A 15,433-nucleotide genomic window follows, 5' to 3' on the forward strand; every position below is an offset into this window, starting at 1 on the left:
CTTTCCTTCTTTAAGCATCTCCTGAAAGTTTTTCTAGAATCTCTTTTGTTCCACTTTCTTGTGTGCCTCTTTATTACAACTTCATTACCAAGTTCTATCTTCCCTTCATTCCAGCTGTTTTTTCGGCAGCCCAGGCAAAAACAAACAAAGGCTAGCTGCTACATCCCCTATTCATTTCAAGGAGGACAGAAACATCCCAAAGGGCTCCAAATGCCATGCATGCTCAGTGGCAGACAACTGAGCTGAGCTGCTCTTCCCTATTCCAAGCCTGAAAAGTAACTTATAGAAGTGATCCCTTTCCCTTCTTGCTGCGATGGCTGCAACTGGACCCAGTTTGGATAAAGGTTCGGTCTAATCACTGAGGGTAAAGAGGCTTCCCCGGTGTTCATCCTCTCACTGTAACCCACTGCATCAGTTCAGGAGCTCCCAAAATCAGGCAGTTACAATGTAATAGTTTCTGTGGTACCTGAAGTGCCTAATACTGTCGGTGCCACAGAGGTACCGTATGATGAAGAACCAGAAATTTTAGAATGTGAGGTGAAAGCTGCTCTTAAAATACTCGGAAGAAACAAATCACCAGGAATAGATGGCATACCAATAGAGTTGCTACAAGCTACTGAGACTGAATCTGTCCAAATTTTGACAAAAATCTGTCAAGAAATATGGAAAACTAAACAATGGCCCACAGACTGGAAGCGTTCCATATACATCCCAATTCCAAAGAAAGGAGATCCCAGGGAATGCAGTAATTATCGAACTATTGCCTTAATATCCCATGCAAGTCAAGTAATGCTCAAGATTCTACAACAAAGGCTCTTACCATATATGGAGCGAGAAATGCAAGACATCCAAGCTGAATTTAGAAAGGGAAGAGGCACCAGAGATCATATCGCAAACATATGTTGGATAATGGAACGGACCAAGGAATTTCAGAAGAAAATCACCCTGTGCTTTATAGATTACAGCAAAGCTTTTTACTGTGTAGATCACGAAAAACTATGGAATGCTTTAAAAGAAAGGGGGGTGCCACAGAATCTGACTGTCCTGATGTGCAACCTATACTCTGGACAAGAGGCTACTGTAAGGACAGAATATGGAGAAACCTATTAGTTCCCAATCGGAAAGGGTGAGAGACGGGTGTATTTTATCACCCTATTTATTTAATCTATATGCAGAACATATCATACAGAAAGCAGGATTGGACCAAAATGAAGGAGGTGTGAAAATTGGAGGGAGAAATATCAATAATTTAAGATATGCAGACGATACCATACTACTAGCAGAAACCAGTAATAATTTGAAACGAATGCTGATGAAAGTTAAAGAGGAAAGCACAAAAGCAGGACTACTACTTTAGTCTTTTTGACGTTCAGCTATGACTACAGAAGATTTATGTAACTTTACAGTTGACAATGAGGACATTGAACTTGTCAAGGATTATCAATATCTTGGCACAGTCATTAGCCAAAATGGATACAATAGTCATGAAATCAGAAGAAGGCTAGGACTGGGGAGGGCAGCTGTGAGAGAACTAGAAAAGGTCCTCAGATGCAAAGATGTATCACTGAACACTAAAGTCAGGATCATTCAGACCATGGTATTTCCAATCTCTCTGTATGGATGTGAAAGTTGGACAGTGAAAAAAGCGGCTAAGAGAAAAATCCACTCATTTGAAATGTGGTGTTGGAGGAGAGCTTTGTGGATACCATGGACTGTGAAAAAGACAAATAATTGGGTGTTAGAACAAATTAAACCAGAACTATCACTAGAAGCTAAAATGATGAAACTGAGGTTATCATACTTTGGACACATCATGAGAAGACATGATTCATTAGAAAAGATAATAATGGTGGGAAAAACAGAAGGGAGTAGAAAAAGAGGAAGGCCAAACAACAGATGGATTGATTCCATCAAGGAAGCCACAGACCTGAATTTACAAGATCTGAGTTATTCCTGTATTTACTCATGTACACTAGTCATGAAAAATAGTTTTAAGATGAAAGGAACAGAGAAAGCAGACATATTACTGCAAGTGTCATTGACTGATGCAAGTCCTCCTGCAAAAGCAAAGCAATTCAGGCCATGCTCTAAGTTGGTGAGAGCATTGATAATTGGTCATACTTGCTGTAATAGGTTAGTGATAAGACCAGGAATAGAACCTAAAAATGGCCTCCTGTTCTTAGCAAAATATCACACAGAGGTTCACAAACATTGCTTGACTTCCTACCCATTATATGATGTTGTTGTCAACCCTCTCCCCATCATACAGAGTCCTCCTAGTGCAGCCTTTCCCAACTAGTGGGCCACCAGATGTTGTTGGACCACAATTCCCATCTTTTCTGACCATTGGCAATGCTGGCTGAGGTGGATGGGAGTTGTGGTCCAACAACATCTGGTGACCCACTAGTTGGGAAAGGCTGTCCTAGTGCATCAGAGGGCTTGGGAGACAGGCAGAATATTTTCTCATTTATTCAGGGATTTGGAGATGGCCAGAAATTGCACTGGGATTTTGAGAAGGTAAGACACAGCAGGAGCTTCCTTTCAGCAAGTTGAGGCTCCTGCTTCTTGAAGGAGCAGTCGCCAATGGTGACCAGGTTTGTGAAGCTCTTACTGCACCTATGTTTCAGGTGGATTTGTTTAATTTGTGGCTAAGTTCTAAATCCTTTTTTAAAAATCTAAAAAACTTTAGTCATCAGCCATTGGCTTCCTTTCATGAGGCCTATCAGTCACATATTGCAAGTTGGTTGGGCTTTAGTTGTCTTGTACTAGTATACATTACCCATGGACCAAAGAAGAAAGAGGAAACAGTAGCTTAGGACATAGCTTTGTAATTTTGTGATGGTCTGTGAAGGATTATCAATACCTTGGCACGGTCATTAACCAAAATGGAGACAATGGTCAAAAAATTAGAAGAAGGCTAGTACTAGGGAGGGCAGCTATGAGAGAACTAGAAAAGGTCCTCAGATGCAAAGATGTATCACTGAACATAAAGTCAGGATCATTCAGGCCATGGTATTCCCGATCTCTCTGTATGGATGTGAAAGTTGGACAGTGAAAAAAGCGGCTAAGAGAAAAATCCACTCATTTGAAATGTGGTGTTGGAGGAGAGCTTTGAGCATACCATGGACTGCGAAAAAGACAAAAATCTAGGTGTAAGAAGAAATTAAACCAGAATTATCACTAGAAGCTAAAATGATGAAACTGAGGTTATCATACTTTGGACACATCATGAGAAGACATGATTCTTTAGAAAGATAATAATGCTGGGGAAAACAGAAGGGAGTAGAAAAAGAGGAAGGCCAAACAAGAGATGGATTGATTCCATCAAGGAAGCCACAGACCTGAATTTACAAGATCTGAACAGGGTGGTTCATGACAGATGCTCTTGGAGGTTGCTGATTCATAGGGTCGCCATAAGTCATAGTCGACTTGGAGGCACATAACAACAACAGCAGCATGTGTTCACAAAACAGAAAGGTGATCCAGCTGTTTTTACTCAAGATGCCCTTAACCACCTGACGGAAGCAAAGAATGAACTGTATGCAAAACACAAACAGGAAGGTCCAAAGGAATGGAGTTAGAAGTAAGAACTTTGCACATAGCTGCTGTCCCCGGCTTAGGAAGCAGGACCAAGACAGACCTCTGGAAGATCTTGGAAAGTTTCTTAAAGTGAGGGCAGATAGTACCAAACTAGATGGACTATTATTTGTTTTATTTATTAAATTTATATCCTGCCCTTCTTTCCAGAAGGAGCCCAGGACAGCAAACAAAAACACTAAAGACATATATTTTTTAAAAAACTAAAAAGCAATTCCAACACAAATGCAGACTGCAATAAGGTCTCTACTTAAAAGGCATGTTGAAAGAGGAAGGCCTTCAATAGGAACCAAAAAGACAACAGAGATGGTGCCTGTCTAATATTTAAAGGAAGCGAATTCCAAAGGGTAGGTGCCCCAACACTAGAGGTCCACTTCCTATACTGTGCAGAACAGATCTCCAGATGAAATGGTATCTTCAGGAGGCCCTCACCTGCAGACTGCAGTGATCAACCGGGTATATAAGGGGTAAAATGATGTTTCAGGTATCCTGGTACCAAGCTGTATAGGGCTTTATACATCAAACCAGCACCTTGAACTTAGCCTGATAGCTAATGGGCAGCCAGTGCAATTCTTTCAACAGTGGGGACTATTTATCTGACTCAGCATAATGGCATGACTCTACAACTACCATGTAGCATCTTCCAACACATTCAATACAGGCCATTGTTAGAGCAAAATGTGAAAACTAGATGAACCTCTGGGCTGATGATGTTTGCCAATGCTGAAATTTGCATGTTAATAATCACTTGATGAACACAATTTACGGACACTACAGAACATCTAAGTTCCCTACAGCTCCCAAAATTCAGCTTAATGAAAATGCTTAGCCTCTTGCCTTTTTCTCGTCATCTTCTGTGACTTTCTTGAAGTCATGCTCAAATGAGCTTGCCAACTCATTGAAGAGGCCGACTTCCTCACAATTCTTCAGAAAACGGGTTGGTGTTGGTGTCTGATCTGTTTAGAGAGCCACAGAAAGACAATGACAAGTAAGTTTAGATCACAATATTCACTTCATAGAATGAGAAGCCGGAGATTATTTATTCATAGAAGAATTGCATAGCAATGTTGTTTTCAGCCTGTATTTTGTGTGACAAAAACTACAACTGACTTACATGCACATTTTAGGAAACATAAATCCACAGTTTTGATGAAAAAGAATAGGAACAATTAGTTGCAAATCACTTCAGTTCCAATAGTCACAGCTTCTCTGATCTGTCAATTATTTCCAGTGTTCTTGGATCAGATGCAATAAGAGAAAACTTTTGGCTTTATAGACGTGTAACCGTAACACCGCATGGACTCAATCTGGAGGAGAATACTTGATATCACTCATGTATGCAAATTCTACACTTGTGAATATTCTATTCACAAATAGGCAAAAAGCCCTTGCATTTTAAGAACGTACCTATAGCCAACAGATATTTCTATCAAACTTTAAAAAGTAGGGAAATTGTGCAGCTCTAGTGATTGCACCAGAGGAGCAAGAGGCCTGACCTCTTTGAGGTATTGCACTGCCCTACAAATGTGTAAAAATACAAACACAATTCGGGTTGGTCTTTTACAGTCCAATCCAGTTCCTGTGTAGCTTGGAAGAATTTGGTAGCATATCCCTCTGAGCATATGGTGAATGGGGAGGGGAAAGGCAGGTCTGATAATTTGCATGCTTACTGAGTTTAATGGGATTAACTTCTATGCAATCATGCTTAGGATGTAAAACTGACCACGGGGGAGGAGTGGGGGAGGGCTGGAGTGGGGAGGGGGGCAGGTTTGATCATTTGCATGCTTACTGAATTCAGTGGGGTTTACTCCTATGGATAGGTGGAACTGACCGGAGGGAGGGATGGGCAGGGGGAGAAGAAATTAGATGGGTTGGCACTAGGCAGTGGAAAAGCCTCTTTCCTTTCCAAAAGTAAAACCATTGTTAACAGTATCATTTTTCAGGGTTTCCCCCACCATTTTATTCTACAACAGACACATTTGGTCTCCCACCCAAATTTAAACCAAATCTATCCCTGGCCATATCCACACCAGGCATTTATTCCACTTTAAACAGTCATGGCTTCCCACAAAGAATCCTGGGAAGTGTAGTTTGTGAAGGGTGCTAAGAGTTGTTAGGAGACATTCCATCACCTTCACAGAGCTACATTCACCAGAATTCTCTGGGAAGAGGGGCTGACTGTGAAACCAGTCTGGCCACTGGAGTCCTGTCAGGGGAATAGGGGTCTCCTAACAACTCTCAGCACCCTTCACAAACTACTCTCTCCAGGATTCTTTGAGGGAAGCCATGACTGTTTAAAGTGGATTAAAGGTCTGGCGTGGGTGTAGCCCCCGATTAGCCAAGCCAAACAGCTGTTAGTCTGGCTTTTAGAACACTGACAGTTGGTTCTTACTGGGCATGCCCGCGTTTATAATCAACTCCAATGTTAATTTTCTTAAAATTAATTAAAAATTAGCCATGCATTTTTTCTAAACTTTTATATTGCAGAAGATGAAGGTCAGAGTATGGGGCAAGGTCAGTAATAGGATTACAGGTACTCTATGAATGTGGCTGATTTTTAATTAATTTCAACAAATTATGAGATCACTGACAGAAAAAAGTCCAACGGGGATCTAGATTTTTTTACTCTTGCTTAGACCTTGAACTCTGGATTCTCTCTTACGTGTTTGTGTATTGGCATGAAAAGAGAGTTGTTAAGCAAGCATATCTGAGTTCAGGACTGTAAGTTTTGTAAGATTTTTTTTGAAATAAGCTTATAAGGAAGTAGCAGTATGGCACGGGGGTATTTTCAATTTAACATGTGAAAAATCCATGCTGGCTATAGTACAGACACTCTTGTGGCTGTATAATCCTTGGTGTTCTGTAACTGCCACCTTGGCTATGGCAGCCTTTGAATCATATTAGAGCTGTTGAAGAACAAATAAAACGTAATGGTTTGTTTTAAGACTTTAATATCTCTGTTAAATTAGTAAGTGTAATATATATTTTAAAACACAATCTGATTATAAGAAATCCTACTGATGCCATGGGTATATGAGACTTCTTTATGGAACAGGCAGCTGGACATCATATGGGCATAGGGTTGGAGAGAATTATTGGGTGGTTGTATGGGTGGAGGAATAGTGAGAGGGGCACAAATATGGAAGCAGGGGGCATTTGTGAGGAGAGGAGGTGCAAAAGTCATCTTCTGCTCTAGATAGTATTCCCATATGCTCTAAAAGGTATGCTCCAGGATCCCTTAAGTATGAGATATACCTATCAGATAGCAGGTATTACACAGAATATGCTAAAAATATTGTTCCTCTAGAACAGGGGTGGGAATCTTTGGCCCAGGGATCAAATTTGGCCCACAAGGCTGTTTTCCCTAAACCATGCTCAGCCGTCCCAGACCTAACATCATATGTGATGTCAGGTATGGGGCTGGTACAGAAGTGTCTGGATCAACAGTGCAACCACATTCCTGGTGGAGAACTTGATCACACAGCTGATCCCTGTAGAAAACAGCTTTGCCAGCCCTACACTGGGTGCTGGCAAGGATAGGGCTGGCAAAGCCCCTTTGTGTTGTAGTTCCCAAGTGCCCAACAACCAGCAGGGCATGGTTTGGGGAAAGTGCAGTGCAAGGGACTTTGACAGATAGGCAGGATAACCCACCTGTCAGTCATGTGACATCATAATGACATCAGGCAACTGGCAGGTTGGTTGTTTCATCCACATATCAAAGTTGGCTCACAGAGATGGGGACAGCTAAGAATCTGGCCCATTAGGCCAAAAAGATTACCCGCCCCTGCTGTAAAGTGACTGCTTGAATAGTTTGGATGGTACTGAACTGCAGGCTTGTTCATGTCTCCACTGTCCCCCCCCCCCGCCCTGTAGGAAAGAAATGCTGATCAGATCACGTCAGTTTTTCAAAGGGATTCTGATACTCAGGGTCTTGGTTAATGCTTATAATAGTATCTTGGCCCATTCCATCTGTCCCAGCCCAAATATCTGTATTTACATCTGTATTTGGTGGTAGTAGTGTTTTCCTAAGGATATCTGTATTTTAATTACATTTCTCAAGGATATTTTTATTTAATTAAATTTATATCCCACTCTTCCAGAAGGAGCACAGAATAGAAGTTCCAACAATCTTGGCAAGATATGCAACTATATCCCTGTGGAATTCCCTCCCCTCAAGTGTTAGACAGGCGCCATCTGTTATCTTTTCAGCGCCTATTGAAGACCTTCCTCTTTCCACAAGCCGTTTAAGTTCAGACCTTGTCCCAGTCTGCGCCTGTGTTGCAATTGCTTTTTAATATGATTTTTTAAAAAAAATGTTTTAAATCTTTTTTTTTTAAAAAAAGATGTTTTGAAAGCTTTAAAAAAAATTTTTTTTAAAGATGTTTTGTTTTAATGTATTTTAAAGTCTGTTTTTATGAAGTTTTAAGTGTTTTTAGTTTGCCACCCTGGGCTCCTGCTGGGAGGAAGGGTGGGATATAAATCAAATAATTAAACAATCAATCAATCAATCAATATATGGAACATCTATAGTTGACCCAGATCCCCGGTACTCCTGGGATTGCCAGCCATTCTCGACTATTTCTGTGAACAGCAACAGAACAATTAGACCTCTGAAATTGGCACATGCTTATTTTCTGGTTTCTTTCCTCCCTTTCTTTCTCCTTAGTTTGATAATTATCCAAGATGCTTTAAGGATATGTATGCCTGTTGTCCATTGTAATTTCAAGAATATTTCCTGCATATTTAGTAAAATCAAATAAACATTTTTTAAAAAGAAATCCACCATTCTATTTACACTTTATTTTTACCACAATTGACCATGCCTATTTAAAATCATTTGTGGCACATCAGTAGCCTAAATGAGACTAGGGATGTGAAAGAATATCTGCTAAATTGGACTTAGTACTGGATTTTGACTGAAACTGACAGTCTGCTGTCTTTTTGGACTGGCACTGATTTCTTGCAGTGGGTTGCGGTTGTAATCGGCATGGCTTCCCCCCCCCCCAATTTTATGTGATTATCTTCGTAATTACAATTGCTATTATCAATTATCATAATTAATTTATGTTAAATACATAATTTTTTTTGCTGCCAAAATACTACAATGGATAGAATTGGGAAGTGCAAAAGCAAGCGGGAACTAAAAAAGGGGGATTGGGATTGAACAATGGACTATCGGAATATAAGCGGATCGGAACTAGGCTGCGAATACCATCCCTAGATGAGACCATCACTAATTCCAATTTACAAAATTCATTCTTAATTAACATTAATTAAAAAAACTTTCTTAATTACTGGAGATTAATTTTACTTGCCACAGAGAAACTGCAGGAGTGACTATTTAAAAAGCATCAGTTTCCTCACTTCTGCTTCAGAATGCCTATTCCAACTACTGCAGAGCACTCGTTTTTGCTTTGTAGCTGAAGGGCTATGTACATTCTGCACTAAAATAAAATGGAATTTAACACGTTTGCATCAAGTAAAAAAAATTCTATGACCTGAATTATATATATCTGGGTAGATTTGCTTATTATGCACAACTCATTTTCTTTCTATTAGCTATGGGAAAGGGAATCAGCTACATAGTCACAATGAATTGGCCACACATTTTCAAGTTTATTTTGAGATCCATGAAGGCTAGAAATATGTCACATCCCCTCTCATAATTTCAAATGAACATAGTACAGCCACAGAAGAAAGGGATACAGACTGCCTTGGCTAAAATCTAGGTCCACATAAGTCAGATTTTGCTGGACTTGTAGTAGGTTGGCTGATGCTAGCAAGCTCAGAATTCGGGGGAAACCTTCTGGTTGCAAATTACGTTATTTGGTCTCACAGAGAGAAAAGTCTGATTTGTTCTTGTTGGGACAAGCTGTGAGGGCTGATCTTTTCAGGATGTTTGCAAGGACAGGAGAGGAGCTCTGAATGACTCATCTGCTCAATTGCATAGCTGTTGCAAAAGGAATAAATGACTTGCATCTCCTATCCTCGCTATCAGCACCACAATACACAACTGGAGATAGGGGTACTGCTAGTACTGTGGACATTTTGTGCTTGACAATAGGGCAAAAGACCCCACAGATAAGCGACCTGCTTTGTCAAAGCTCCAGCTGTTCAAACCCATAATACTGTACTATATGCAGAATTCTCTCAGCAGTTCCTTCATGCTTTAGAAAGAAAGAGTTTCAAGAGCAAGAAGGATTTTGCATATAGCACATTAGCACCTCTTCATAGACAGTATGGCTACACAAAACCAAATGGTAACTTCTGATCTTTTTATACAGCAAGATTTTTCTTAAAAAGGACTGCATTAATCAGGGCTGTGGAGTCAGAGTCGTGGAGTCGGAAGCAATTTTGGGTGGAGTCAGAGTCGGTAGGACTCCGACTTCAAAATAAATGTTGATTGACAAATTTTTTAAAATATAAATTCAAAATGTCAAAGAAGCTTCCCATGAAGTCTGCTGTAGTTGAGCATTTCACCATAACTCAAGATGGAAAACATTTTGTGTGTCAGTGTATGACACAGGACCCAGATGAAGACAAATGCTGTGATGCCAAGATCAGCGCATATTCAGGCAGCGATAAAAATGCTCCTATGAGAGCTTCCAATTTAAAAAGACATTTACAGGGCTTTCCAGGGCTGTGGAGCTGGAAGCAATTTTGGGTGGAGTCGGAGATGGAGTCGGACAGTAGAAAAATAGAGGAGTCGGAGTCAGAGTTGAAGGTTTGGCGTACCGACTCCACAGCCCTGGTATTCATAAGTGAACCGAAGAGGCATTTTACAATGGTACAAAATCCAGTCCAGATGCGGGATCCTAGCTCAGTGACAAGAGCACTGTATGCACAAGTTCTGAAGGTTAATCCCTCTGTATAAGAAGGATCAGACAATGGGAAAGACCTTTGCTTGAGACCCTGGAGACAGCCACTGCCAGCCAGAACAGACAATCCTAGGTTAGATGGACACAGTCTGGCCTGGTATAAAGCAGCTTCCTTTGTCCATGGCACACAACCAACTTTTACTGCCTTTTAAGGTGCAATCTTATACATGTCTACTCAGTCCTCTTGAGTTTAATGGGGGTAATTCCTAGATAACCGGGTATAGGACTGCAGCCTCAATACCTCTATATTAAGAAAAAATGAGCAGCTAATTTTCCCTGTCAGTGCTGTAGGAATGGAAGAAACCACATTTGCCAATAATTCTACAAGTTTTACAACTGTCACAAGACTCAGAACTTCTTCCCTATAATCTTCTTGTGAATGTGCACCATGCAAGCTGAAGCACGCATTTTCATTAATTATCTAATTACAATAAAACAACCAACAACATTCAAACAGCAGCAGTAGATCAAGGCATTATTAAATCACAGTATCATATGAAAAATGCGTTGCCAGGAACATCTTTACCTATCAGGTCATCATGACATAACGGTTGGATGGATATGCGTCCACCTGTTTATTTGTTACATTCTTTTTTCTCATCTCCTGATGCTACTAGAATATGCTGAATCTTATATAAATGCTTGATCAGACCCTAAGCAAACATTCTGGTATCCACTGATAGACTATTAACACTGTGGAGGGGTGAGCCTGGGAGGATTGTTTTTTCTTCCCTTTGTTCATCTTTGTTTTGCATTTTGTGTATCTAAATAAAACTTAAAAAAATAAAATAAAAGCACAGTGCCATAAAATCACCCCAAACCAGATTGAAATTAAAAAGTTTTTAGGGATGTTCTAAAAGCCAACAAAGAAGACAATCTGTATCTTCTTGGTGAGATATTCCTCAGACGGGGCCAGCAGAAAAGGCCCTGTCCCTGGTAGACTAGATAGCAGACCCTCGGACACCCATGTTAAGGCTCAGGCAACTACATACTGGTATAGTAGGTGGTCCTTCAGATAGTCTGGTCCCAAACCATTTATGGTTTTAAAGGCTAAAACCAGTACCTTAACTTGGCTGCCTATTTGTTTCCAGCTCCAGTGTTGATGGCATGAAATGGCAGGAAGACAAAATGTTTGGAGGACAAAACTCCTAAAAGCATACTTGCTGCTGCATTCTGCACCAATTGAAGCTTCTGGACTGTCTTTAAGGGCAGCTCCATCTACAGCACATAACAGCAATCCAACATAGTGTGGACCAATTGTCAAGTGGAAACTCTTGAATACAAAGTGGTGTTTTTTTCTTCTTTCACCATTCAATAGAGCAAAACATATTCAATAAATGATTGCAACTCTCCCACCCCCTTTTAAGGATTCAAAATGCAGGCTAATCGACAGGGTAGGACAATATTCCTGAATTGCAATAACCTACTGTCAGCCAGCCAGGTGTATTTTCCTGAAATCTTGTATAAAGGGTTGCACTGACTGCACCTGCGCTGGCAAGAGCCAAATCACAAGATGGTGTTTCAAATTTATTAACTGACAGCCTAAAAAGCTTGAGAAAACTGACACTTGGAATGAGGAGAGGAAGCAGAGCTTGTCGGTTTTGTTCATCATCCTGAAAAAAAGCATGAAGAAATGTGAAAGGCCATCCATCTGTAAATCACTCTTCATCACAAAACCTGGTATTGGCACAACACATAAAAAGGCAATGATCTCGAATCTTCTTTGTTTCTTCCTTCCTTCCACTTCTTCCCGATTAAATGAAGGCCACAACATGGAGAGAACAGATATTCAGTGCATCTGGTCTTTGGTATCGATTTTATAAGTAGACGGTATTAAATGTGTCTCTTTCCAAACCAACCTGGATTGCAACACATACCTGCTATGATGACTGAATCTGTTCTGGCAGGACCGAATTTCAGGGTCATTTCATGCTTGAGTTTATGAACTGCCAGGTGGTCCTCATTTGTAAACCTCTGAAATGAAAAATGGCCAGGGGGGGAGGAGAGGAAGAGAGAAGAATAAATGCATAAACGCATTTAATGTTATACTGTACATTCTATACCATGATTTGGGGTGGGGTGGGAATGCCCCACGATGGAGGCAGTAATGTAATCACTACAAAGTGCAAAGCAAAAACAGAACAGGCCAGATTGTGTGAGAAGTGCTGTTTGACACATTTTCTCTAATGGAGGAGGAAAAGCCATATAACATGCCGAGCTCCTGACTAATAGAGGGAAATGGGTTTAATAATCAAAATTTAAAAAGGACAGAAAAAAAAGGCAACGATATGTAGTTACTGTAACTAGGCTAGGAAACATGAAATATTCTTTTTGCAGCGCTCTGCAAAATGTGTCACTTTATTATTGACTAATGGAGAGAGAAATTATTTACTATTGGCGATGGAGGGGTAGAATCAGTTAATGGTTTGGAGTGTGCCAAACAAAGCTGGCATCTACAAGGCGATTTGGCCCTCAGTTTATGAAACATGACAGAACTAGGCTGGCCCTAGATCAATGTCCAATGGCTACAAACACAGACAAATGCAAGAGCTCAATCATCACTCCCAATGAACAAGGGCCTCAGCATCTCATGTGCTCACATATACTATGTTCCACCTGCATTATTATTATAGGAAGGAACAAAGTATAGCTGGTCTCTGGGACCTTGCTGGCAAAAATGGATTCCCCTCCCCACAAGAGCTCATGGCTAAGGACATTTATTATTGCTAGGGCTGCCAACAATTAAAAATAATGTTTAGTTTATTAATCTGTGAAAAAGCACAACGATAAATTAAAATTTGGTAACATTTGCGTGTCACCAAAACACCAATAAAGATGCCCTTCTTTAATATTGATAGAAGCAATCAAACAAAAGCTACTATAGTAAGAAAATACAGTTTTTAATATTTTCTTTTTCATTTCCTATTATAGTAAACATACACAACAGAAACAAGAAAGCTTTCTTAAAATAGGAAGTGTGCTCTTTACTCTCAATCTCATATGAACATTGGCCTCCACCAACCAACTAAACATCAGTTAATGATTAAATTGAAAATTTAAACCTATTAAAGCTTACAGTCTTAATTTTTGACTATTAACAATGATTCATCTTGTAACACTTTAAATTTGCTAAGTGTTTTATCATTCTCTTCTTCTTTCTCACAGTTATCCTGGGAAGTAGCTCCACAGTTTCAGCTTCCCAGCTGCTAAGTGCAATGCAACTGAGAGATAGTGACGTGATCTGAGGCTACCTGGCCCAAATTCCTAACTGAGCACCAAACTGAAACAATATCTCAAGGTTTCATTTATCAGAATTATTACCACTTCCCTTTTCCCTGAAGTAATGATTTGCTCTGGTGAATTGCATGCCCATATTGATTAGCCTCTCAAAAGCAGAATCATATTTTATTTATTTCTCACCTTTCCTCCAAGGAGCTCAAGGTGGCATACATGGTTCTCCTCCCTTTCTATTTTATCCTCACAACAACCCTGTGAGGTAAGTTAGGCTGAGAGACTGTGACTGGTGCAAGATCACCCACCCAAGCTTCACAGCTGAGTGGGGATTTGAATCTTGGTCTCTCAGATCCTAGCCCAATGCTGTAACAACTACACAATATTGGCTCTTTTAAAGTAGATATGTGATAGTGAAAACTAGATTCTCCATCCTAGCCTTCAAGGGCTATGTGTGGGTATAAAATTAGAAGCACAGGATTCAGAGTCAAATACCCCCCCCCGTTATTACAAAAACGTATCTTCCGAACAAAGAGAAGAGAGGCGCCTTAGCAGTACCTAGGGAGCCCGGACATGTATTGCACTTTCTATTTTATTAAACATTTCTGTTTCTGTAAACGAAAAAAAAAAGGTTTGAATTGAGAAGTATGTAATTGTTTAGGAGTGTTAAGTACAAGTACTGGTTTTCTGCTGTCCATGAGAACTGTAAATGTCAGGACCCCCATAACTGCCTCGTTTAATTCAAGACCATCAAGATGGTGGCAGGAGGAACAGCGGTAGCTGCGGCCGCTGCTGCTGCAGGTTGCATCTCCTCCTCGGTGGGATTCTTTGGGTAAGGAAGCCGCTGCCACTTCCTGCTCTGTTTCATCCACTGCCACTGCCACCTGGAGCCCAAAGTCTGTGAGGACTGGCGGGACAGGGAGGGCTGGAGGCGGTGGCAGCGTTGCTGGAGGGCTTTTGGCGAGAGACTCGGGCGGTAGCGGTAGGGAGCCGTGCTCAGACTGGAGGCGGAAGCAGCTGCACAAAGTCCAGAGCACGGAACTCAACGGGCCGCCGGAGCCCACCGAGTGTCCAGAGTCGCCCTTCTGCCTCTTGGGAGCTGCCGCCCCTGCTAACACCACCTCCTCTTCCTTAGTGGTGCAACCTGCGCCCATGGCGCCGCATTCCTCCCCCGGCAGCCCCGTGTCCTCCCCCAGCCGCAGCTTCATCCTCGCCGGCTCCTACAACACGCCGCTGGTGGGCGTCGGGACACAAGCTGCGGGAGATGGCACCACCGAAAAGACCATGGAGCCGCCACTGCCCACAGTTGGAACAGGCTTCAGGGAATTGTGACACTGAGATACAAAACACTGCAGGAAAAAGGATGGATGTCTTTTTAAGACAAGGTCTTCAATTCTGAGTTTCTTTCCTGGACATTTTTTTTCTTAATAATGTTATTTGTTATTTAGTTTAATTTTTGTAAATTGTATTGCTTTCATTGATGTATTTTATACTTGTGTTTATTTTTCTTTGTAAGCCGGTTTGAGGGCTTTTGGCCGAAAGGCGGGGTATAAATAAATAAATAAATAATAATAATAATAATAATAATTTTGAGTGAGATGAGATACATGTGAAGGCAAACTTGATGTAGAATGCAGCCCGCTGCATCAACTTTTTATTTTAACGCATGATGATCACCTCATAATGAAAAGGAGACAGAAGAAGAAGAACAGGGGATTCAAGGGGAA

At 40.9% G+C, this 15,433-nt stretch overlaps 1 protein-coding gene across 6 annotated transcripts in view; it reads right to left on the bottom strand.

Annotated features, from left to right (window-relative positions):
• Nucleotides 1-15,433, bottom strand: part of LOC133379552 (cyclic AMP-dependent transcription factor ATF-7) — a 149,719-nt gene that overhangs the window by 34,524 nt on the left and 99,762 nt on the right. For all 6 annotated transcript variants that reach the window (XM_061615077.1, XM_061615075.1, XM_061615076.1 and 3 more), the window contains 2 exons: nucleotides 12,353-12,449; nucleotides 4,435-4,553 (listed from right to left, as the gene is read on the bottom strand). In XM_061615077.1, the coding sequence (XP_061471061.1) occupies nucleotides 4,435-4,553; nucleotides 12,353-12,449 (216 nt within the window). The remainder of the gene's footprint in view (nucleotides 1-4,434; nucleotides 4,554-12,352; nucleotides 12,450-15,433) is intronic.

The sequence above is a fragment of the Rhineura floridana genome, chromosome 3 (genome assembly GCF_030035675.1).
Source record: "Rhineura floridana isolate rRhiFlo1 chromosome 3, rRhiFlo1.hap2, whole genome shotgun sequence".
Classification (NCBI taxonomy): domain Eukaryota; kingdom Metazoa; phylum Chordata; class Lepidosauria; order Squamata; family Rhineuridae; genus Rhineura; species Rhineura floridana.